The sequence below is a fragment of the Sceloporus undulatus genome, chromosome 2 (assembly GCF_019175285.1).
Source record: "Sceloporus undulatus isolate JIND9_A2432 ecotype Alabama chromosome 2, SceUnd_v1.1, whole genome shotgun sequence".
Taxonomy (NCBI): Eukaryota; Metazoa; Chordata; class Lepidosauria; order Squamata; family Phrynosomatidae; genus Sceloporus; species Sceloporus undulatus.
The window spans coordinates 91,585,804-91,610,226 of record NC_056523.1 but is presented as its reverse complement, the minus strand read 5'-3'; the positions used below and the strand labels follow the sequence as shown (position 1 = coordinate 91,610,226).

General features: G+C 40.0%; 1 protein-coding gene across 4 annotated transcripts in view; it reads right to left on the bottom strand.

The window, feature by feature from the left end:
• CAMK2A (calcium/calmodulin dependent protein kinase II alpha) overlaps positions 1-24,423 on the bottom strand; it is a 176,239-nt gene that overhangs the window by 23,327 nt on the left and 128,489 nt on the right. For 2 of the 4 annotated variants that reach the window (XM_042449335.1, XM_042449337.1), the window contains exons 10-15: positions 22,105-22,227; positions 20,659-20,742; positions 17,061-17,103; positions 12,086-12,094; positions 10,553-10,593; positions 3,995-4,043 (exon numbers count right to left, since the gene is read on the bottom strand). In XM_042449335.1, coding sequence (XP_042305269.1) covers positions 3,995-4,043; positions 10,553-10,593; positions 12,086-12,094; positions 17,061-17,103; positions 20,659-20,742; positions 22,105-22,227 — 349 coding nt within the window. The remainder of the gene's footprint in view (positions 1-3,994; positions 4,044-10,552; positions 10,594-12,085; positions 12,095-17,060; positions 17,104-20,658; positions 20,743-22,104; positions 22,228-24,423) is intronic. The other 2 variants (XM_042449338.1, XM_042449336.1) reach the window with 1 other exon arrangement.

The window sequence follows — 24,423 nt, the reverse complement described above, 5'->3', positions numbered from 1 at the left end:
GATGATTTTCTTCCTGACATTTCACCAGCATCTGATGCCAGCCACAGATGCTGGCGACACGTCAGGAAGAAAATCTTCTAGAACATGACCACATAGCCTGAAAAACCCACAAAAAAACATGGATGCTGGCCTTGAAAGCCTTCAACTTCAAAATTGTCACTGTTTCCTGAGGAGGTAGTTTGTTGTTGCTGTTATCCACTCTTGGTGGTGACCATGTAGATGAGACATCTCCAAGATTCCCTGTCCTCCACTGCTCTGCTCAGTTCCTGCAAATTCGTACCCGTGATCTCTTTTAAAGAGTCCATGCAGCATGCAGCCTTCCTCTCTTTCTGCTTCCTTCCACCTTTCCTAGCATTATTGTTTTCTTCAATGAGTCTGCCTTCTCACATTGTGGCCAAAGTATGACAGCCCTTGTCTAGTCTAGAGGTAGTACAATTGATATATTCAAAATCAGCAAAGAAAAGATATCAATGGACATCTGAGGGAATGCTAGATCCAGAATTTTTTAGTGAAAACTAAAGCTCAGCAGTGCAGAAACGAGAAAGAGAGAGAGAGAGAGAGAGAGAGAGAGAAGAAATTAGGATACTTCAAGATGAAGGGGGAATATGGGAGGGGAATAAGTGCATAAAGCAGCCTTCTTCAGCTTGGTACTTTCCAGATGTAGTGGATGACATACAGTACAACTTTATGGCCCTCAGCAAGTAAGGCCAATGGGGAATAGTGGCCTAGCCACCTTTTGACACTGGTATTCAAATTTATATCTTATCTAAATTTTTGTCTTTCTCTTCATTTCTTTCTTTAATGGTAGTGTTGTGTGATCGCTTTCTCCACCTCACTACACTGGGAGCCTCTGTGGATTAGGTTAGGAACATCTCTTCTCAAAATAATCTCTGATTCTGTTTGATCCTACAATGAGGTCACTTTCAGTCCTCCAAAACTGATCTCTCCATGTCTGTCTGTCTTGGGCCCTTTACAGATGGGCATAAAGTACGGACTAGGTCTGTATTAGGGTTAGAAAGGGGCGTCCCTTAACAGACGCACTGCGTCCGCACATCGCGTGGTGCATATGATGCTTTGAGTGCGCCATTGGTGCCTCGCGGCATCATATCCGCGCCGCAAAGAGAAGCGCCATTTTGGTGCTTCTTATTTGCAGCGTGGAGGAGCCTCGCGGTTTGGACGCTGGGGCTCCTCCATGCTGCAAATGGTGGCGGCGGCAGATTGCCCCTTTTGAGCGGTCTGTAATGCACCTTGTTCTCATCCTTAGCCAGTTTTCCATCTGTCCTCCCTCTCCAGAACAAAACTTTCACACTTGCTTCAGAGGAAAGCAAGAGCTCCTACTGCTCAAGTTCAAAGACAACTCAAAATGGTGGTTGGAAAAGTACAAATAAGAATTCACAGAGGGACCCAATTATTCTTTCCCAAACGCTTTAGCAGTTTACTCTCTGTGACCTTTCAGTCTGATGAAGTTCAAGCATTCGATTTATACTTATAGCTATGGCATATTCTCCCCCTTCATGTGGTAATATGTACAGCCAGGAATATACAGCAATACAAATGACCTCAAAATAAACTTGGAAGATCCAAAGTAATGGTCTTCGAGAACAGATTTTCTAAATTTCAGTGGACAATTGATGGAAATACATAACTTAATACAGAACATAAAAAAGCTTTACGTACCTGGGGCTGATGTTCCATCATTCCTTGACATGGAAACCTCATATTGAGGCTATTTCTAAGAAAGCGCAAATAAGCTAATCCACAATAACTCCTTTTTTCCTCAATGGGTGGCCCTATATATTCCATCAGCAATTAAAGTGTTTAATGCCAAAACTGTGGAACAATTATTATATGCTTTCAGTATTTAGTTAGGGGGGTTATCTCCTGAATTGGATAAACAATAGCCAAAGTTCCTGAGGTCATTGTTTCAATTTCCCAATTGTGTTCCTAATTGTATATTATTGCTGTCCCTTATCTAGTAGAGCTTGGTGGCTTGCACTTAAGTTATGGATGAAGGTTATAGTATTTGGTGAGGTCTTAGGACTCCTTGAACATCTGGCACAAGATGATTATGTTAGCTTCTGGTCCAAGTGCACAGCAAAGAAAGCTGCATCTATTGGCCGCTTCTCATCTCTTCTCTCTAACCCAGGCTCAGATATTACTCCTAAGACTGTTAAATTAAGTCTACTGGAGATAGCTTTCTGTGAACTGCATGCACTTTCTTATGTCTTTTGCTCCCGTAGTACAATGCGCATACATTGCAATGGCCCTTTCCATATTGTCAATTATTTGGTGAACCTATCTCTAAACAAGTATCACCGTTTTTTATCTAAGGCAAGATGCAAAGTATATTCAATAGAACTACATCATGATAGATTTGCCAGTGTTCCTTGTGCCAAAAGAAGATGCCCATTTAATAACATGGAAGTAGAGTCTTTGACACATATTTTATTGCACTGTAGTCTTTAGAATCAGATCCAGCAAGCCAAAATCTATGCATTATTAAGTAAGATGAATGGAAGATCACACCTTTTTTCACGTAAAAGTCTTGCTGGAAGATAAATGCCCAAATGTCACTCTTGTAGTTGCCAGGCAGCTAGGATCAGAACCCATTATGTATGAAGGGACAGTTAGAGTTAGAATTAAAGTTTGATTTAGAGATAATTAGAGTTATATTTAGCAACTTCCTCTCCTTTTGTTTTACTGTCGGGAATTTTATTGTGGGGAATTTTGAGAACTTGTATGTCTTGACTGAACTTGTATATCTTGACTGAATACCTAAATTTTGGGTCTATGGACTGCAATAAATTATGACTGACTGATTGACAGAATATATTGGATACATGGAGCACATGGTTCATCTATCCCACCTTCCCTAGTTGGAGATGTTACTAAGGCAACTTAATTACACACAACAGCAAATGTAGGTGTGAATGAAGGTGTTTTTTCTTTTTTTGGGGGGGGGGGGGGGGGGCAGACTTCTTGCCAAATAATTTCAGTCTTATTCTAATTGATGAACTGATGCTGGTATCTGGTTGAAGCTACTTGTACTGATTTGTGTTGTTATATTTATTGAATTTTATCTTTGTAAACATTTGTGTTTTTGATTTTGAAAACACAAAGAGATGGTAGGTAGGTAGGTAGGCCGGCAAATGCATACGTACATGCATACAATGCCTTGGTTTAGAAATAGTAAGTACTGGGTCTAGCTACAATTCAGAATTCAGAAGCTTATTGAAACCAGAAGCACTTCAGGATGTTTAATTCTACATTGGATATAGGCCCATTATAACAATTACAGTACGCCTGTGTCATATGCAGGCATGCCTTATGCAGTTTTCAGCATATGCTGGAAGCCATTTCAGAAGAAGCACCATGCATTGGAAAAAGTAATGGTGCGCGCATACGTGGCATTTCCCTTACGTGGGGTGGTGGTGGTGGTCCAGAACGGACCCCCGCATAAGGAAAGGGACCACTGTATATTCTGCTAGAAATGTCTTGTGTATTGCAGGTGGATTGGTACAATGTCACTTATTAGATTTCTGTCTTTGAATTTGGAGACGAAGTCACATTGCAGCCAAGATTTGCTCATATATATATATATATATATATATATATATATTGCCTTTTACTTTTTTAAAAAAAAGATTCCTATTCCAATTTCATTACAAAAATCTCAGTTCAGTTAGCACTGCCAATTTAAGATCTTACAGTGACTAGTAGCATGATTTTTATTGACCATTTCTGGTGAGCTGGTTATGAAGCATTATGGAAGTCTTCTATCAGTTAAAAGTGGCCAAATTTTTATACTTCACATATGATTTTTTTTTTATTTGAGTAGCTGATTGTACAGAATATTTAAAAATTGTATAGGGCTTCCTAGTCTTCATTACCTAGTGTCAAAATGTGCACACATGCTTATTAAAGTTCATTGATTAAAATGAGTGATGCCTCAGACATAATTCTGTACCTGTTTAACTACAATTTTATACTTTACCTTTGGTGTCTTCATCTTCAATGGTAGTGTTTGTACTCTCTGAAGATTCCTGGGCAAAAAAATGGAGAGGAAAGAAGCAAAATAAGCCTCACCTGAATTTCCTCCCCAGAAAGATCCTGACCATTTGATAACCTATCACTTAGGTTCTAACCCGAAAGCACCAAACACTGCAAAGGGACAAAGAAAACAGGTAAGAATTGGATAAACGCACTAGTCAATAACCACGGCTCTTGTTTTAATGCTTGCCTTCACTTAAATCTTACAACCATGATGACTGAGCAGAAGGCCTGACTGTAAAAATTATTGTACAGATGGATTCTTTCTTAAAATAATCTACCATACTGATATACACAGAGAGAACTAGCAGGAATGAGGATATTGACGTTTCCTACCACTACAACTAGAAGGGGCAAGAGGGGCTGTGTAGGAGTGAAAGACACCATGTTGACTGTACAATCAGGAGGGGAACGTACAAATTAACAAAGAGAGGGAGCTAGGATGATAGTGAGGGAGATTGTGCAGGAGTGAAAGAGACCACATTGACCGCATAATAAAGAAAGAAATGTACAGTAAAACAGAGAGGGCTTCCAAGACCCACATGGACTGTCAAAGGCTGACACACACTCTCTTCCATAAACAGCCAACTGGTACACAAATTGACACAGAGAAAGGGAGCCATTTACTCTCCTCGTTTCTCCTCAAGACAATTCTGGTAGCTGGACTAGACCCACTACTAGTTCATCCCACCAGAGGCTTATTTACATGTTACACACAATCTCAAACGGCAGGTTGACAAAGGCTGCACGAGCTGTCTGCTCTCCTGTGACTGTTCAGTTCCAGCAGAGCCATATAAGACGTCCTTTTCCTTCATGGCTCCTTGGACTGAGGCAGCTTGAAGACCTGCTAAAGGAGAAGTTCCATTGAGAACCTTTGACTAGAAATTGGAATTAGGTTCTCAGCGCTCTTGGGCTTCAACTATCCTTCTGTACCAGCCATTCCTGTTAATAGGGTTTGCAGGAGTCGTACTATTCTGAAGAGTGAGAAAGAAGAGGTTAACTTCAGCCTCTCTTCTAACTCAAAAGTTCTTCCCAAGAACAAGAAGGGCTGGGACATGCTGAGAGGCCCAACATTATCAGCATTGAGGAAGACAAATGACACTCACCATTAACTGAACGCTGGAACTGGACTTTCTTTTCTGGAAAAACAAGGAGAAGAGATGGGACAAGAAGACACAGAGTGAGAAAGAAGGAAGAGAGGAAAGGATGTAGTGGGCCCTGGGGCTCTCTTTGTAGCCTATCCAGAAAGTTGACAAATTTGTGGACAAACCAGATGCTTAATGCCAAGAGTTCAATGTCTTTGGCAAAGGCAAAACAACCACACTGCCAACCATGCTATTCTACCTCTCCTGAACAATTAGCAATCCAATCAGCCTTGTCCACTTTCCACTCTTCTAAATTTCAACCTAATACTTTCTGCATCCTGGAAATCCTGATATCCTAGCACAGCTCAGAGTTCAGCTTTGGCATCACCTTCCTAATCCTCCTACTTTTAAACCAAGCCAAGCCAAGATTTCTAAGCAGTTCAGTCATGTTTTCCAATCTAAATAAATATTCACAGTATCAACGTGAAATCCCCAAACTAATTTCACTTGTGGACAAAACAAGGTCTGAATACAGCTTACCATAAATGAAACACAATTTTTCATCCTTGTCAATGTGACTGCTCATCATTCTTCTTCTGCAGCAGACTAAAACAGCTCATTTAAAGTCAGAGAACAATAAGACTAGAAGGAATCCAAAAGATTCCAGCTCCATGAAAAAGGATCATTTATACCTAAAGCATCTATTGATAAACTCTAAGGAAGGAGACTTCAAAACCTCCATGGGCAGCTGAAATAGTGCTGAACACTTATTATTCTTTCCCAGTCTACATATTCATTCTTGTAGCAAATGAAATCCATGGCTTTTCCTCCTATACTCAGTGAATTTGCCTTTCTATGATTATGTCTACACAATACTTTGGTAAGCTCATCAGTGATGATTTCAGGTTCTGTGAAGTACACATGATCTTTCATATGCACACATGCAAGCATCCTACATCTCCACTGTTTACTAAAGTGGTGGACACTTTGCAGGGGTCTAGGGAGCTCCACCACCCTCCTAGAACTGGGATGGTTGCAACTGGATCACCTCAGAAAGTGCAACTGGCATATTGGGTGCAATTGTTTTTCAGGAGGTGGGCAGGGCCTACAACAGAGCCCTGGGATTACAAGCACCCCATAGGTTGTATTTTGCTCAGTCATTCTTTGTCAGATGATATCAATGGATATTTGATGTGGACCAAACCAGATCGCACCAGGTAAGAAAAGGAAATACAGTATTTGGGTTGTAGGAAATTCTCTCAAATAGAAAAGTCGTTTGGGTGAAACTGAAATATGATAGCAAAACTACTGCCCTTGCTTTCTATCTGAAAAGGAAAAGATTGCCAAGCTTTATCAGAAAATATTAAAATATGAAGGAAGGAGATGCAATCACACTTTGTGCCATGCCACTTAAAAAAAAAAGTTTTCTGCAAGTGCAGAAACAGTAAGCCATATGAAAGGCAATGGAAGAGCAAATAGGAACAGTTTTCACCAGGCAAATTATTTTCAAAAGGGCTGAGGTCTAAGTGGATGACTGAAACTACAAAAGGAGCACAGATTACCTTTTTCTCAGGAACAGAAAGCATGATTCATATCATTCCAGAATCATACCAAAGAAGATAAATCAAAACCATTGTGGAAATTTGGGTTTTGTTTTGTTTTTGCATTGCAGGCATGGCCTAAGAAACTCATTCTGTGTCTCAAAGTAGTATTGGACATTTTTTGGGGGGGGGGGGGATTTTGTGAATTATCCAAGATTTAAAACTTTGTCCTGTGATATATGATAAATTACTCTCAACAGAGTGCTTTAATTTATATCAAGAGGGATCTCATGCCAAATCTCTAATTATCACTCAGACAATTCTTGAAGTTCCTTACGGGCTACCCTCACAATCCAGTTTTTGCTTCTTCTTTGTTTGTGCACTCTACCCTTCTTTGTCCTTTTCACAGTGATTTGAAGGCCTCCCATTGCCATTTCTTCATCTCCAGATTTTATAACTGAATTATATGAAAACAACTTCCTTGTTGCTAAAATCCCTGCAGCAATAAAAGTTATTCAACAAGAACCTGAAGTCTGGAAAAGGCAGCATCTAAACAAGCTGAAAGCACAAAAAACCTTCATCTTAATTTCCCTTCTTATTAATGACAAACAAGTATCATGGGATCAAAAGCTATTTTCCCAGACCTATGGCAGAAAGAACAATTCATGACCGTTGGCACTTGGTTAGCCTCACAGACTCATCCACCCTATCTTTAGATAATATCCTCATTTAGATAATATTCTCATCTAGCCTTCCAAAACTTCTTTATCAAAGACAACAAAAGGCAGGAAACAGTTCCTCAACTGTAGCTCTTAAGCTATCTGTTATGGAGCCAGCTAGTCTCAGATGAATGGTGAGTCCACTATGAACCTCACGAAGTGTGAGAATCAAGTGTCTAAGAAACTTTACTGGCTAGTAATTGTAGAACCGATCAGATGCAACACGATGCAACAGAAAAGCAGTGATCTCATTAAAGGGGACATAACATACATTAAAAGGATGCAACACAGGGAAGTGAATTTATCAGTTTAGGACATAACAGGATGTGATATGGGCAGTGGTTGTATTAATTTACAATGTAGCAATGAAGTGACACCAAACAGGGTGGTGAAAGTTACTATACACCCACCCACTGTTGAAAAGGAGAGGGGAAAGCCTTTTCTGTTAGTTAAATATGGGAGCATGCTGGTGAAAAGGATTCCCCATTCCTTCTGCTCTCAATGGATAACAAGTTTCCAAACCTATAGAGGTGTCATATAAAAATCTACTCTACCACATAAAAGGATAGCAGGAATGCAAATACAGTAACCTGTTTTCCACAATGGGACTGTTAACCATTTCTCATGAACAGGGGGGTGTTTTGTTTCAGTCTGTTACCACCAGATGGTTACATCAGTATGTTTAATCAGAAAGAGACATGAACTAGATAAGCCTCAATATCCATAACATAGTTAAAAAGAGCAGTCATCTCCTCTAATGAAACCAAGCAAATAAATAAATAAATAAATAAATAAATAAATGGAGGAATCTACAAGTAAGTCATTTCAGCAAGCTGAGCAGCAAATTCCATCTTTGAGGATGGGATGGATGTTGGACCTACTGGTGGGGGGGGTAGTTCTGGGAGAAAATGGGAGTGAAATGACAATGCCAGGAGAGGCTGTGAACACAAGGAATAGCCAGGCAGGCAAACCTTATTATATACCTTGGCGAGGCAACCCTGTTCTTGCAATTTTCATCAAGGGACAAGCTCATTCTTTGAGGGATTGCATTCCTTTGCCACACACCCCAAACATACACTATCTCAGTTTGATACTAGGAAAGCATTGCCTCACATCTTACCAGAAGACTCCAACTGGGCTTCCAGAAAAGGAGATTGTTAAATATGTCACTGCAGAGATATTCGACAGCATGTTCAAATTTCACACATGTATTTGGGCCACTGGGAGCAGTAATGCTTCTGGAATAAGAAAACCTCCTCATACTTTAATCCATACCTTAGCCAGCCAGTGGCCCAGGTTTTACAACATGAGAGTTGCAAACCCAAGTGACTGATGCAAAAAATGGAAACATGGATGGACACAGCTATGTGTATTTGGGGGGGGGGGATCTTGTCCTCCCAGTTTTGTTCTTGAGGTCAAGTCCTTTTCTCCCCTCTTTTTTGATTGGTGATAGAAATTTGCATTTTCTCATCCTTGTCAGGTTGTTGATAGTTCAAAAGGTTATTTAACATACCAACACAGCAGATAAAACTCAAAGAAAGCATCCAGCAAGGAATAGAGACAGGAATAGCTGGGTAGGTTTCTCACCACTGCTCAGAGATGTAAGTCAGTGACTTCATTAGCCAACAAACCAAGAGCCATCTTTTCTCTCACTCCCCATCCCATCTCCCTCTCTTCCATATGAAGTGTCTTTCAGTTTGTCTTACCTGTCACAGCCCCTTGCACAGGAAAAGAAATGCTATAGAGCTCAATTCAAACAACCAGAGGGCCTGCTGTTACAGCTCTCTTGCAGATCCAAAGCATATCAGAATTAACGGAAGGGATGCTCTGGTTTATTTGTTTGAGAGTGTTCCTACATCTAAACCCTCTTTCACATAGAAAGAAAATCCATCAAGGATTGTGTGTTATAAGTGAATCTAGTAGGAATTCATTCAAAGTTGAATTTTGAAATAATACTCCCCCCCCCCAAAAAAAAGACGGTGGGACTATAATACTACACCACAAGAGGATTACAGGCCCTAGGAGTGAAACAGATAGCCTCAAAGGGGCAGTGTAACACCCCTCTGAGACAGCTGGATTGGGGCCGTGGAAACTGCATGCTGCAGCCCCAACCCAGGCAGCTCAGAAAAAGTCTGCACCTATTTGGGGAGGAAAAAAGCTGCCCTTTCCACTGCGGTGGCAGCTTTTTGGTGTTTCTGCAGCACAGCACGTGTAAACGCTGCACCACCGAAATGCTATGAAGCCAGTGCATGTGCAGTCAGCTGTGTGGCTTCCTGGAAGCATGGCAATGGCATCAGAGCATGCAGCATCTAAACGCCGTGCTCAGATGACACTCCCAAGGTGACGCAAAGAGGCAGTCTGCTTTGCCTCTTAAGTTAATCATAGTCCTACAGTAGGACTGTCACCATAACCTCCAAATATCTGAATTGGCTCTAAACTCAAAGAGTATTCACATGTGATGACATCATTGAATGCTAAGCCTGAGAAAGCAATAGGAATTTTTCCTCTTTATGGAAAGTGAGTGGGAGTGGGGCTGCTGCCATACTGTAAAATTAATGCCATTTGACACCACTTTAATCATCATGGCTGCATCCTATCATATCCTGGAATTTGTAATTTGTTATGGCACTAGAGCTCTCTGGCAGAGATGGTTAAATACCTCACCAAACTACAAATGCCAGAATTCCATAGCATTGAGACATAGAAGTTACAGTGGTGTCAAACTGCATTAATTTTGCAGTGTAGATGCAGCAGGCTATACCTCTCATTCTCAAAGGTCAGGCCAACATCTTTCTTAGTTCTGGAGAACTGTTTTTTCTCAATTCACTACATTTCTCTCCATTTGTCATACATTCTGGAATATGAAATAACAAAGCAAATCAAGCATGAGCCGAGGCATTCATTATTCCATTTAAGCATTGCAAGCTGCAATCCAGATAAATGTTTACCTTCTTCCATTTTGCTTTCTTGCAGACAATGGGAAAACATCTCTTAACAATGAAGAGAGGATGAACCAAGATACCTACCAAGGTAGTATTTTAATCGAAAACCCTGGGCCACGCTGGGACCCCCCACTTTGAGTTTACTCCGATCATTTCTTTCACCCGTGGACAGGCAGGCTAGTGGCTGTATGAGCCAGGAATTATGGGGGACTTACCTTCACGCCATCATTCTTCTTGTTGCCACCACTTTTCCCTCCTGTGGAGAAAAAGTACCACGTCAAGAGGAACACACATGGTATCAGAACCAGCACACTGAGAACCAGCAACATGAGGGAAGTTGGGTGGGAGCAGCAGAACCCAAGAACTGAAGAGAACAAAGTCAGTGCTATTGCCTCTGCCGTTGGGAGTGAACTCGCTTCACAATAACCCAAGGCTTTATATGAAGTCTCTCTCAGAAAACTGTGACACTCAGAAGCTGCATTACTAAGGTCCTTCCACGTGAATAAGAAAAGCCACCGCCACTTATACTCTGATATTCCTAGGTCTTTGAAGAAACCAAAACAATGGCCAGCAATGGAAATAGAAGGGAACTGAAGAAGCATTCTCCGACAGTTGAATTCTTCTTTGTCGTCTTCTTCTTCTTCCTTAGAAAACTTAAGGAACTTTCTACTACATGACTCTAGGAATTCAGCCCTGGCCTGTACCACCACCTCCTTCCTTTCCAGGCTTGCTTGCTCTACTTTGTGGTATTAGATCTGAGCCCTAAAGGGTTCAACTGCAGATAAGAACAGTGTGCACTTGCTTGCCTGCCTTTCTCACTCAGCTTCCCTCGCTAATTTTAGCCCCCCACGCTGGTGGGGGTCATGTGCTACAATTATGACATCCTGACAGCTGCAGCCCACATATTGACAATGATGAAAAGCAGATACCTTCCCCTATGCGGCTCTCCCCACCACCACCACCACATCGCTCTCACAGACTGAGCCTCATCTCCTGGGACTCCAGCCCACACATAAACCCTCCCTCTTCTGGCTGTTGCCTTCAAATAGATTCTGAATGCTAACAGAGAGAAAGAGAGAGAGACTGAAAGCACACTTGGACTGAGTTCAGCTCCTGAGCAAAAAACAACAACCAGATAACCTAATTGTCCAGAATAATCTCTAATCTGGACGTGAGAAATATCTGACCGGCTCAGAAAATTGGAAGATAGAAACTGAATGCAAGATAGGTAATTGAATTTTGTGATCTTCCTTGGTACCCCTTAAAGTTCCAGAACTCTCAGCTGATTTGTTCTCCTTCACTTCCAGAGCCACAGTCTTTAAAAATATGAACTTCCTACGATTCTTATGATATATTTCCACAGTGGTTTCCTAACTTTTCCACTTTTCTGATACTAGGCTAGATTCACTTTGTTTTCTCCATTTAATAAACAACTAACCTGTAATTTTCTAACCTTTTTTTCATTATCTTCCCCAATACTTTGGTATTTACTTCATTTTTAAAAGAAGTTCTACACTGCATGTTCCAGTTCATCAAAGTGCTCAGGGTGGGTAGTGCTAAAGTTTCTAGCATGCATCTCATGCATAGATTGTCATATGTGGGTATTGCAAATGTATACATTATTGCATGGGCACACAGTAGGAAATCACAGGCAATTGTGGTTTTTCATTACTGGACCTCATAGTGAAAGACGTAGACATGATTGTCAGCTGTAATGCTGCACACGGAGGTTGCACATCATTTCCTACCTGGAATTCCTTTCCGTTTTGGGAGGAAAGTAACAAATTAAATGGTTGTTAAGGTTCATAATATTTCATCAAACAATTGTTTCCATTTTTTAAAAAAGGGCTACAGTCCAAGCTGATCAAGTCACATCACCTACTCTAGGATCTCATTGCTTACAGTAATCAGCTAGATAATTCCAAATAGATAACATTGAAAAGTTTACAAGCAGGGCTTGAAGACGAACTAATTCTCTTGACTGCAATTGCTCCCTGCTTCTAGTGTCAACTTAAATCTCATTTTTAGTACTAAGTATAGAATTTTTCACACGAGGCAATTGCGCAATTACAGCAGGATAATAGCATCTTTGGCAGGTACTCATTACGTGATTTAATGTCTCTCCTGTTGCTGCTTTGCATTTCATTCACTGGTGTTTAACTTACAGGAGGCAAAGCACCCAAATCCCATGGATAAATGGGGTTTAAATCCTGGGAATATCCCACAAGAATGGGATTGTTTTCAGACATGTCAGCAATTTTGACGTTAACCTAACATTAATCCATGCAGAAAGCCACAAAATTGCACCACTTTTTAACTTTGGGATTTTCTCGAAGTTAAAATGGGGCATAATTTTGCAGCCTTCTGCACAGGTTAATGTTGCATTAATACCCAAGTCGTGCAATGTTGTCTGAAAACAATCCCACCCTTGAGGGATATTCCTGGGTTTAAACCCCATTTATCCATGGGATTTGGGTGCTTGCCTCCCGTGTGATAAACTCCACTGGTGGAGCACACCTTTTCACTGACAGACAAAAAGCATCAGTGCAAAGTTGCTCTCCACCAACAACTGAAATGCAAAGTCAAAGATGCTGTTATCCTACTGTAACTGTGCTTTACTAGCCTTGTGTGATAAACTCCTATAACCATCAAAAGGAAGATTGGAATTCTCCTCCTCCTCCTCTTTTTTTCTTTTTCTTTTTTCTTAAACATAATCTCTGTAATTTTTCATGTATTTCAAAATTCTTAATAAAAATGATTAAAAACAAACAAGCAAACTAGGCAGAGCCATTACATTACAGTGAGATTTACCTAAGTGTTGACTTAACACTGAACAATGAATTCACTCGATTTATTCTAGTTGGACCAGCAATTAATTTTAGGCTAAAAATGCACACAACTTTACTAAGCCATCTGGGTCTTCTATGAACATATGCTGATTTTCTCTATTTTTCTCCAAACCATTTTCCTCCTGACCATTTCTTCATTATTTGCCTCAACTTGTTGTGGTGTAACTTCAAATCGTTTCTGACATATGGCAACCTTAAGATGGACCTATCACAGGCTTTTTGTTTTTTTTGTTTTTGCAAGGTTTGTTCAGAGGGGGGTTGCCTTTGCCTTCCTCTGAGGCTGAGAGAAGATGACTTGGCCAAGCTCACCTAGTGGGTTTTTATGGCTGATTCAAACCTGGCTCTCTAGAGTCATAGTCTAATGCTCAAATTGCTACACCATACTGGTTCTCTTCTCTCATTTGTGCACATAACACATTTATTTTAACTTAGATGTTCCCATTCACATCCTTTGGCTTTAGCTGAATATATTTTAAAAATTGCTTAAAAGAGGCCTTCTCTCAGCTTTTGAAGAGCATATACAAGCAGTTCCCATGTGCTAGGAAAGTATTTTCAGGCAGGCATCAGAGCCTTTTTGTTATCTTTCTTTCTTAACAATTCCCCTTCCCTTCTTATTGTATATTTGGGACACATATATCCACACAATGGTTTCTATTCCAGAAGACATATTAGCTCTTTGTCATCAGTAATTTGAAGCTAGTGTAAAATACCATCTAATAAAGGAGGCTGGTGTGAGTATTTTGTCAGTTGTGTGAGGGGGAGAGAATTGACAGCTGCAGTGATCCACTGCTAGCAGCCCTTCCACCAATGTGTGACAAAGCATTTTTGCAATGATTAATTGTGTTCTGTCACTTTGTCATGATCCATGGAACAAATATTAATACACATGACATGCTAAAATATAACTGGGTAAAGAATTTATATCACCTTTCTTTTGCACTGATGTAGTCCATAATCCATCATAATTTTAGGCACACCTACATTCTCTGACCAGTGTGGCATAGTGGTTTGCAGGTTTGATTCCCAGCTTGGCCATGAAACCCACTGGTTGACCTTGGGCAAGTCACATGCTCAGGAGAAGGGAATGGCAAACCTCCTCTGAATAAATCTTGCTAAGAAAACCTCATGATAAGGTTACCTGAGGATTGCCATAAATTAGAAATGACTTGAAGGCACACAAGAATGACAACTGAAGAGCTTAAGTGCACTTTCTTCTGTGGAGGCAAAGAGAGTCTGAGGGGAAATTCATTGGGTATTGCTGAGCAAAAACGGAGGTGTCTTGCTCATGAGAAGTAGCCCCTTCTTCCTTCCAATGTTAAAATATCCTTTTTAAAAACAAAAGTAGGCCTGCCTCACTCCCCTAAAACTAGAGAATCCGTAGTTATATTAAACCAATGCAGTTAATTCTTGCCAATTCTCTGGCATCCTTGATATGCCTTCCTTGTTCAAAGTGGGTTGTTTAAAAACATTTGGAAGTAAGTGATAGGTGGTCTAGAGTTGGACACAGGGTAACTGTAGGACATATTCGCTGTCCACACAAGCTATAACACCTACTTTGCTACATTCTCCACAGTCTAGCACAGCAAGTTTCCTCACTGAGCTAGATGAAATGAGATGAAATGGAAATGTGGTGGTGGTTGTTATTGTTATTTATTCATTTACAGCCCTCCTTTTCCCCTGTAATGGGACCCAAGGCAGTTTGTAAAAGGTAAAACAAATACAATTTAAAACAATTACAAAAAGAGAGGTAAAAACACATAAAAATGTATTACTAAAAACAGTTAAACAATATCCAGAATTAAAACCCTATAAAACAAATTCATTAGAAAAACAAAAGAGGAGGAAATCAATGAAATACACTGCAAATAACATACTCTATTATTATTTCAGAAACAATAATAATGCAGAAACAATATTGGCTATTTCTAACACAATGGAACTGCATATTAATTAGAAGTATAGAATTCTGTAAAAAATATTAATATATTAGTCCTTTTTATTCTATTCAGCTAAGGTGTGTGTTGTTGTTTTTTTTAAAGAAATTGTGCTTGGTTTAAATTTAATTTACCTGGAGCAAGCACTATTAAGCACAGTGGGTCTTCTAAATGAATATGGGTAGGATCACACAGTTAGTTTTTGTTGTTGTTAACTACCATCAAGTAAACTTTGACTTACAGTGACCCAATGAATGAGAAACCTCCAAGTCACCTTATCATCAACAGCTCTGCTCAGGACATGGAGACTCAGGGCCATGGCTTCCTTGATTGAGTCTATCCAGCTATAATGAGGATCTTCCTCTTTTCTCACTGACTTTTACCTTAACAAGCATTATTCTCTTTTCTAATGAGTTAATATCTTCTCATGAGTTATGAAGTCTTAAATTCCACTAATATCTGTGGCATTTTCACATGCAGAATTGACTGCGGGATTGCAGCCCCATCTTTGAGGCAGAGTCCTAGTTGTTCAAAGGTTTGATGCATTTGTCAAATATGAACTTTCCCCCCTGTTCCTGTCATGCTAAAATGTAGACAGTTTCACTAGGGTGGTAAAATCTGGAAAAAATGATTATGTATACACTTTGTGTGGGAAAAAAATCCCTAATGGTATATGAAAGGCTAGTGGTACATGAAAGCAGCCCCTTACATTTTGACTGTGTTAACTGTGCAAAGCTTGACAATTGTTTACATAGTAAAAATAAATATGCAAATAAATCTGAAGATTAATAGTGTTACACTGAAAACTTAATCATGGTATCTAACCAAGTCTATTCTTAGGCACGAGCTTACCTATTGATTTTATTAGAAGTAGGAAGATCAGATTCTAGAAGCTGCTCACCTTACTAAATCTTGTAACAGTATAACTGATATTCATTCTGGCATATATCTGATCTTTGGTAAATCAAAAGTCAGGATCCCTGGGTATTCAATATATCTCATAACATACATAGAGGAACCTGTTACAACATCTGTATTTAGAAATCTAGTAAACAAATAGGTCCCCTGGTATACTGAGTAACCAACATGTTTGCATCCTAGGGGTGTTTGCTGTGGGAAACTGGAGAGCATTTGAAGTGGCACCTTGCAGGCTGTGGAACTCTCTTCCAAGAGAGGCTCAACCGGCCCCTCCTTGTTGTCCCGCCATTTTTAAAAAAAATCAAGCCCATTTTATTCATCTTTTAAACTAAGCTTACTAGCTACTGAGGAGGGGGCTGCTGAATTTTTTTATTTATGTGCTTTTAAAATGGCTTTTTATTCAATTGTATTTTAATACAACCATTTGTTTAACTGTGTTTTAATATGATAATGTGTAGTGGTATTTTTGTATTTTTAAAAAAATCAATTGAGTCCTTTGAGTTCCAGTTTGAGGAGAGTGGTGGGACACACATTAAATAAATAGAGTCTTCTATAGTCCTATTTATGTAACATATTAGCGTGTGTGTGTGTGTGTGTGTGTGTGTGTGTTCATGCCTTCAAGCTGCTTATTGACATACAGTATAGTGATACCATGAATTTCACAGGAGTTTCTTTTGTTCAATTTGTGGTCTACATTTTCTGGTACTGTTGATGGGCAAATTTCAAGGCTGAGTGCGAGATATGCCCTTTGTCTACTGAGTATCCACAGCAAGTGCAAACCTAATCTTTATGACCTGGAGTGTAAATTTTAAAAATGTCTGTCTTTCCTTCCTGCATTAATAATTGAACATGATTACATATCATGTAGAAAGAGTCCTGTATGGCCAGTCTATTCCAACATGTGTGCTGTTCAAAGCCATGGATAAGGGAGCTTGTTACCCTGTCTAGTTGTATTTTCCATTTAAGGCTAGCATCCAATAAATAAAGAGGCAAATGCTGACCAAAAGATTGGTATTACCTACCAGAAAAATTCCGGGTTGCTAGCATCGTAGTAAGGATTGCACCCTGGGAGATACAAAAGACAAAAGAGAAAGGATGGGAAGAAGAGGATTGAGAATGAGGCCCATCCCTTCCCCCATCCAAATCTTTTTCCTCTTAAAGACATCCAGTGGGAAAGGGAGCTGTCCAGGGCTGGAAGAAGGATACATCTTTGGCACCATTCCAAGAGTATGATGAATATGACACAGATGATATTAATAGATATAGCAAACAGTTTGCAGAAAACAAGTCATTGGATAGTAGTTCAGAGATTTTTTTAACTGCTCTGCAAATTTCTGAAAGGTGGTAACAGCATTTCTTGTAACTAAGAGACCCAATATATTTTCTTGCAATGTTAATAGGATTTCTTTGTCCAGAAAAGAGACAACAGTCTTGTTCTTATGAGAACAGAATAACAGATTTCATGTTATTAAAGAGGGTTTTGTATTGCATTTCAGGGAGAACCCTACATATATCATCTGCTTTTGAGATCTGTTGCAGCAAAAAGTGAAATTTTCCTGAACCATCAGCAATGTAATGGGTAAAGCCTGTTTTCCTATCAAACAGTGCTGGTACCTAATGCCATGATTACGACATAACATCCCAAATTTACTTTGTGCCAAATTTAAGGAAGCACTGGACATGTCAAGCCAAACTCATCAGTGGCATTTATTTCTCTGTGTTATTAGCTTACCCACCGATAACAAAATCTAGCATTACTAGCACCCCACAATTATTGGCATACATATTTCTTACACAGCAGATTGTCTCATTAATGTCAGTGATATTAATGGTGCAATACTTGTCCTCCTTGGCTTTAAATCAACTAGCTCCATCATTAGGATTGCCTGCTCCCTTATGCAAGAATGAAAACACCCTATGTATGCACTGGTTTGCTATTTGTAAAAGAAAAGCAAATTTTAGCTGCACATATTGCCTCTGGGTAATCAGCCTGATGGAGAGTAGCATTTATTCTTATTTGTAATATTGGAAAAATACACATTTACATTTATAATTCTGTAATGGAGACAGTGAAGAGTGTGTATGTGTGTAAAAAACCAAGTGGATATGTCTCTTCGTTATTTTCAGTCTTTCTGTTTCTTCCACTTTCCTTTCCATAGTATCCCAATCAATTTCATGAGTTGGAAGCAACAGAAGAAAATTGTATTTACATAACTGAAGCAATGTAGATTATCAGATGGGAGCAAAACGTCCTTATCCCATCCTTAACCTGTGATATTTGCGTGATGGGGGGAAGATTATTACCCCCCCCCCATGCACTTATCCCATTCTTATCCTGTCTGTAAAGAGTAATGGGCCTGTCATTTGGTATTAAAGTTAATACCAGATGACAGGCCAATTACTCTTTATGGATGGGAGAAGAATTGAATAAGCATGTGGGGTTGTGATAATTTTCCCCCGTCGTTCAAATACCATGGGTTAAGGACAGGATAAGTACACTTTGCTCCTCTGTCTGATAATCTCCTGCAACAGATTACTGGATGAAAAATAAACACTAATCTCTATGCTTCCTTGCTCAGTAATCTTATTAGCCTTCAGCCTGAAAGCTGGAACTCTGCACCATGATCTCAAGCTGAAGAGGCAGCAAAACAGAATATGACAATTCTAAACAAAATTAATGTGTAAAAGAGCTCATGGTAATGCTAGCTGTAAATCTGTAAACCTCCCACCAGCAGCAGCACAGAACTGGGTGCACAATGATTTGAACATGGTGAATCTGGACACTGGTCTCAAGTTCAGGTACTTGGATGTAAGTTCCGCTTACATCAATGGAAGCACATGTTAATTTGTCCTAAGGGTTTAATGAATGGGTTTTGTCTAAGTGGCATTCAGCTTCTCACTCTGAATTACTAGAGATTCAGCACTTTACCAAACCAGTCTGCTAAAGCACAACAATCACATTAGTGTAGGAAGCACAAACATACCTGTTTCAAAAGTGACATGGTGCTGCTATAATCCCAGGCTCTGTCTTCTGCATGCTGGCCTTGATAACCCTACCACCGAGCCCTGTGCCCTTCCCAGCATGCTTTTCAGTCTGCATATTATTTATTTATTTTTAATTGACAGACACAGCAATTGATTAAGTAAGAAAAGAAAAGAACTTTAAAAAAAGAAAATAACAACAGCCTGTTTGGGAATATAAAGAGGGAGGAGCATAATCACGCCTACTTGCACTACATGACTGCCCACATATCAGAACTACAGAGGGAGGAACTTATCACATGTAAATCAATAGTGAGTGGGAAAGCAGTGTGATTGGGAGGCATTGAAGGATTTTGCCCATCAACAGCTTCAAACAGATGGGCCAAAAGAAATGGTTTCAGGCTGCTTTGAGGGAGTGGTGTTTAGATGACACATGCTCCTGAAGCAGCCGGAAACCAGCTGCTCTAATGGGGGGAAACCCAGACTGAAAAGAAGTGAAAATAAACCATTCTAGCCTGGAAAGTACCAATGTGAGACCTTTCCCAAAGGAGCACTCCATCCTAACTCTAAACCTAAAGCTGTGTATAAATGCACCAGTGCAGGTGCACATTTAAAAAGAATAGAGCCAGCGGTTGGGGCAGCAATGCAAAAAAGGGAAAGTGTGACACTTCCAATGGCTATAAGTACAATATACACAAACCAGACAGTCCAAGACAGGGCATGGGGTGAAGGGTCATGTGGGGGGGATGATTGTGCTTTGCCAGTGTTTTACTGGGCACACCTCTGCTTCGATGCCATGTCCTGGTGGAGGGTCTCAGGTGCAACTGTGTGCACAATCAAAGGAGGCGCCCATACAATGAGATGGTATCTAGGTAGTAGGCAGTCATCAGCAGTGTGTTTCTGCAACAGTAAGCATGGATGGTGGGAAATATTTTTTTAAAAAAATTATCCAGCAGTGTGGCTTGATGCTACGCAGTGCGGATGTGGCATGGGAGCCTTGGGAGCAGGCAGTGCAATCAGCAGCGTCTCGGCTTACTTTTGGAAGAAGCAGCTTTGGGCCACATTTCTTGCCTTTCTACTTGGCCCCAATGAAAAGAAGCACTCCATGAATGGATCAAGACAAATCAGCTACTAGACAGACATGCCATCATTTGGTAACATATGGCTACAAATGCTACTATCCTGCTGTAATTCTACTTTGGCAGCTTCATGTGATAAAGTCCTAACTGAATGGAATTCCTCCACACATCAAATAAGCACAGTTCTTGATTTACCATTAAACTCTGAACAATTTCTTTTCGATGCATTGTAGCATCAACATTGCTAGAGCAAACCTGAGAAAGGTTATCCCCTCCTCAGGGACCAACAAATCTATTTATACAAGAACAGTAAACAGGACACCTCTTTCCTTTGAACTCTGGCATTCACTGTTTAGGATCCAAAGACTTAGAAACATCTAGGAAGGAAGCCCTTTCCTTTCTTAGTATGAAAGTTTCAAGTCTGAAAGCAAAAAATTTCAGAAGACTCAAAATGAAACCTCCACAAACATAGGAAAACATATAAAAGGGAAAGGAAGTTAGTTAAATGTACATTTTTCTTAGAAGACCATATAAAAATCAGAAAAGGGGCATAGTTTACCTTGAGCTTCCTTCTGGCATTGAACTTCTTCAGGCAATCCACAGTCTCCTGTCTGTGCATACAAGAAGCCACGGTGGAACGATGCTAGAAGACAGAAAGAAAGTCTGCTCAGATATGGAAAGGAATAGAGACCACCCTTTGTTTTACCAACCTGAGCTTGTTCAACTAGTTCATTTCTTGCTGTGCATGTATCTATGGTATAATAGATCTTGATCACTGTCTGTTCCCTGCTCAGAACACAGCTACTGGAGAAGATCAGTGAAATCTATTCAGAAGTTTTGATATTGCAAGTACAGCCTTTATGCAGTAAGTTAGACTAGAAGACTTTCAATGTCTTACAGTCCCATCATTTTGGATAGAGCTGGGTACAAACATAAACCTCAGCTCTGCACCATTTCTCTGTCTCTTAAATGTGCACTCATACATTAGGCATAGTCTTGCAACCATGTGTTTGAATTCTCCTGGCTGCAGCAAATAAAACTTTAATGGGTTGTGCAAACTAGTTTCCCCTGCTTATTCATTTATTCCTTGTTCTACCATACCAGAAACTCCAGTGATGGCTCATTAGGTTGCTCACAGCTTAGCAAACCCTCCATTAGCTGATTCTCTTACACTTTGATGGTTCAGGCTATGGTACTTTTCTAGGACATGGGTTATTTGAGGCAGAGCCTCAGGAAAAAAAAATTGTGCCCCTAAGGAAGACATTGTTCATGGGACCAAGCCATTATAGCCCAAAATAAATATTTTAGCAATGTGTGTAAACTGTCATTGCAACCACCTCTGGATCTTGAAGAGAGAGAAAGAGAAGCCAACAATACAAGTGACAAATATAAACAAGAGTTTTCTTTTAAAAAGTAAGCAAGTAACTGTGTCTCAGGGATTATCTCTGTACAGCCTTATCTTTCAAGCTTTCTGATTCCAGTTCTGAATGAGGGCTAGGATGGAGTTATTTAAAAAGACCCATCAAAGTCCTGTGCAGCATTTGAATGATAGGAATAGAGCTGAATTACAATATTAGCAGTAGATATAGCAAAGAAACAACTCAAACTGTCTTGCTTGCTTTATATCAGAATGCCTAATACTGTTTGATGGGGGAAAAAATAAAAATACATTTTGTTTCAATACCAATACCACTCTTCAACTGGTTATGCTGTTGGCAGCCCATTTTGACTGACATTGGAAATGAAGAGCATAAAGAACAGCCAGGGTCATCTACAGCAAATGGTGAAATCCTCTTTGATCTACATAACCAGTGGCCCATAAATAAGTACACCTGTGGTGTGCACTTTGCATAAACTCTGCCTGAGATTTTGCCTGTCCCACATTACAAATCTGCTTTTCCCCTACCTACAGCCTCTTTAAAAAAAATAAATATCAGCATTGCTTATCATCAAGGGATAATCCTCAAAATCTGACTAGTTTCCAAGAAATGTACATTGCACTTACTGATATCCATGGGTGCTTCAAAGCCTCTGCTGCTGTAATTCGTTTGGATGGATTGATGGTCAACATTTTATTGATGAGGTCTTTTGCTTCAGGAGTAACAGTATCCCACTCAGGGGAGGGAAACTGTAAGAGAAAAGAGGGAGAAAAAGGTTCTGCTAACAATAAAGTCAGAAAAACTTTTCATAATTTCCATGAGGTTAGATATTTTTTGTGCAGTCTTTTCCACAGTGCTTTATAAATAGGAGTTTGAAATGGTGAAAAGTCACCATTTCCCCCAGAAAGCTGCAAGGCTGATGGACTCTCATCTGTGTGAGAAACTGACAGACTTAGTGAGAGATACTGACAGACTAACTGGCCAAGATGGCCAGAGGCCAGCTGAATTGGCACTGGCTAACTGAAGCTATGCTGAACCAACCCTTTCAGAGCTGCCAGATGTTGGAAATTACTTAGGATTATCGTTGTCCTGGTAAAACTTGGTGATTGTGTCCATTACCCTACCCCTTCTATGGCATTTCTGAAGGCAGATCCCAGCTACCTTCTGTTGGCAGATTTCTAAGGTCAGATGGCAGAAGAGGATTTCTGCTGATAGATTTATTCATTTTATTTGAAAATAATAACATTATTAAAAAACATAACAATGATATTAAAAACACAGTGAAAAACATGCCATAAAATGCTCCTCCCACTAATTTTAATTTTAAAATTATGTTGGGGAGGAGATCTTTGACTGTGAAAGAAGAGCAGAAGGGATCAGCCTCATCTCATGTGGAAGAGAATTCCAGAAGCTGGAAGCAGCCACTGAAAAGGCTCCCTTCTGTGTTCCCACATATCTTAAAACTGGCAAGTTTTTATAGATCATAACCAGTACTTTCTCTTATGCTGGGAAATGAACCCGTGAAGCTGTTTCAACAAGAGAGTTATATGCTCTCAGTAACTGGTCCTAGTCTTTATTCTAACCACAGCATTTAGGGCCCACTCAAGATTCCAAATATTTTCCAAAGGCAACCCTATATTGAGTATGGGATGCAATCAAGACCAGTGTCATTGTAGACAGATGTGATTTCCCAAGGAATGGGTGCAGCTGTTGGTCACTGATGAAGGCCCAGAGTTGGGTCCAAGAGTTGAGTACAAATTACAAGTGTAAGATGTCAGGAGGAATGTAACCCAGTCCAGCACTGGATGACTCGCCATGCCCTGATCTTTTGAATGACCAGTAGCACTTTTGTCTTGTCTGGATTAAGTTTCAGTTTTTTTGCCCTCATCCAGTCCTTCACTGAAACTGTTCAGTAACACACCGCTTCCATGGAATTAGATGGGAGGGGGAAAAAACAGTTAGGTGTCACCAACATATTGGTGACACCAAACCCCCAAACTCTGGATAACCTCTCCCAGAGGTTTCATGTATAAGTTAGATAGCAAGTGGAACAGACCCCCACTGAACAATGGCTAGGATGCCCAAAACAAATTCTTCAGGAAGGTTTGCATTCTTCTGGCTTGCCCCTCCAGGAAGTACAGAACCATTCTAAGAAGTGTCCCCAAGTCCTATCCCAGAGAGGCAGCTCAGAAAGATACCATGGCTGATGGCATCAAAAGGCACTAAGAGATCTTGCCAATCCCAAGCCCATATTTTTTTAGTGTAGACACTGGAGTTTCTTATCCTTCTGCTACCAAAACACATTGACTGGAAATTAGCCCCCTTCTATCCCCATGGCTGCAGTAGAGTGGTTCTAGACTGGGAGTGAGGTCTTCCAGTTCTGCTACCAGCAAGGAAGAAGTAAGATAGAATCTGTTTCCTTAGGATGAAGGCAAATGAATCAATTGTATTAAAAGGTCTATATGGCTTCCAATCCAGGTGTCTCGATAGAAGTGATCAATTTCCACTTCAACCTGCTGGTTTATATGGAGCTCTGAAGTGCAGCAGGTGGCCACCAGAGACAGAAGATTTGGGTGCCCATTTACAGAACTCCCTCCCCAGAGAGACTTACCTGATGTACACATTACTCTCTTTCTGGTAGCAGGTAAATGCCACTTTAACCTCTGAGACTTTCTCGGGTTCGAGTTTAACTAATTTAAAATCCTGCTTTTAATTGTCAGCAACACAGTTTTCACTTATTTCATTCTGATTTTGTTGTTGTTGTTGTTATTTGTGATGTTAACTAATAGGCTACGTGATATACTAACAAATTCATAAAGGTTGCATCCAACAATTATGCAACTAGAGGGAGCTCTACTAGTATAACTACTACTACAATCATCATCATCATCATCATCATCATCATCATCATCATCATCATCATCATCATCATCATCATCATCATC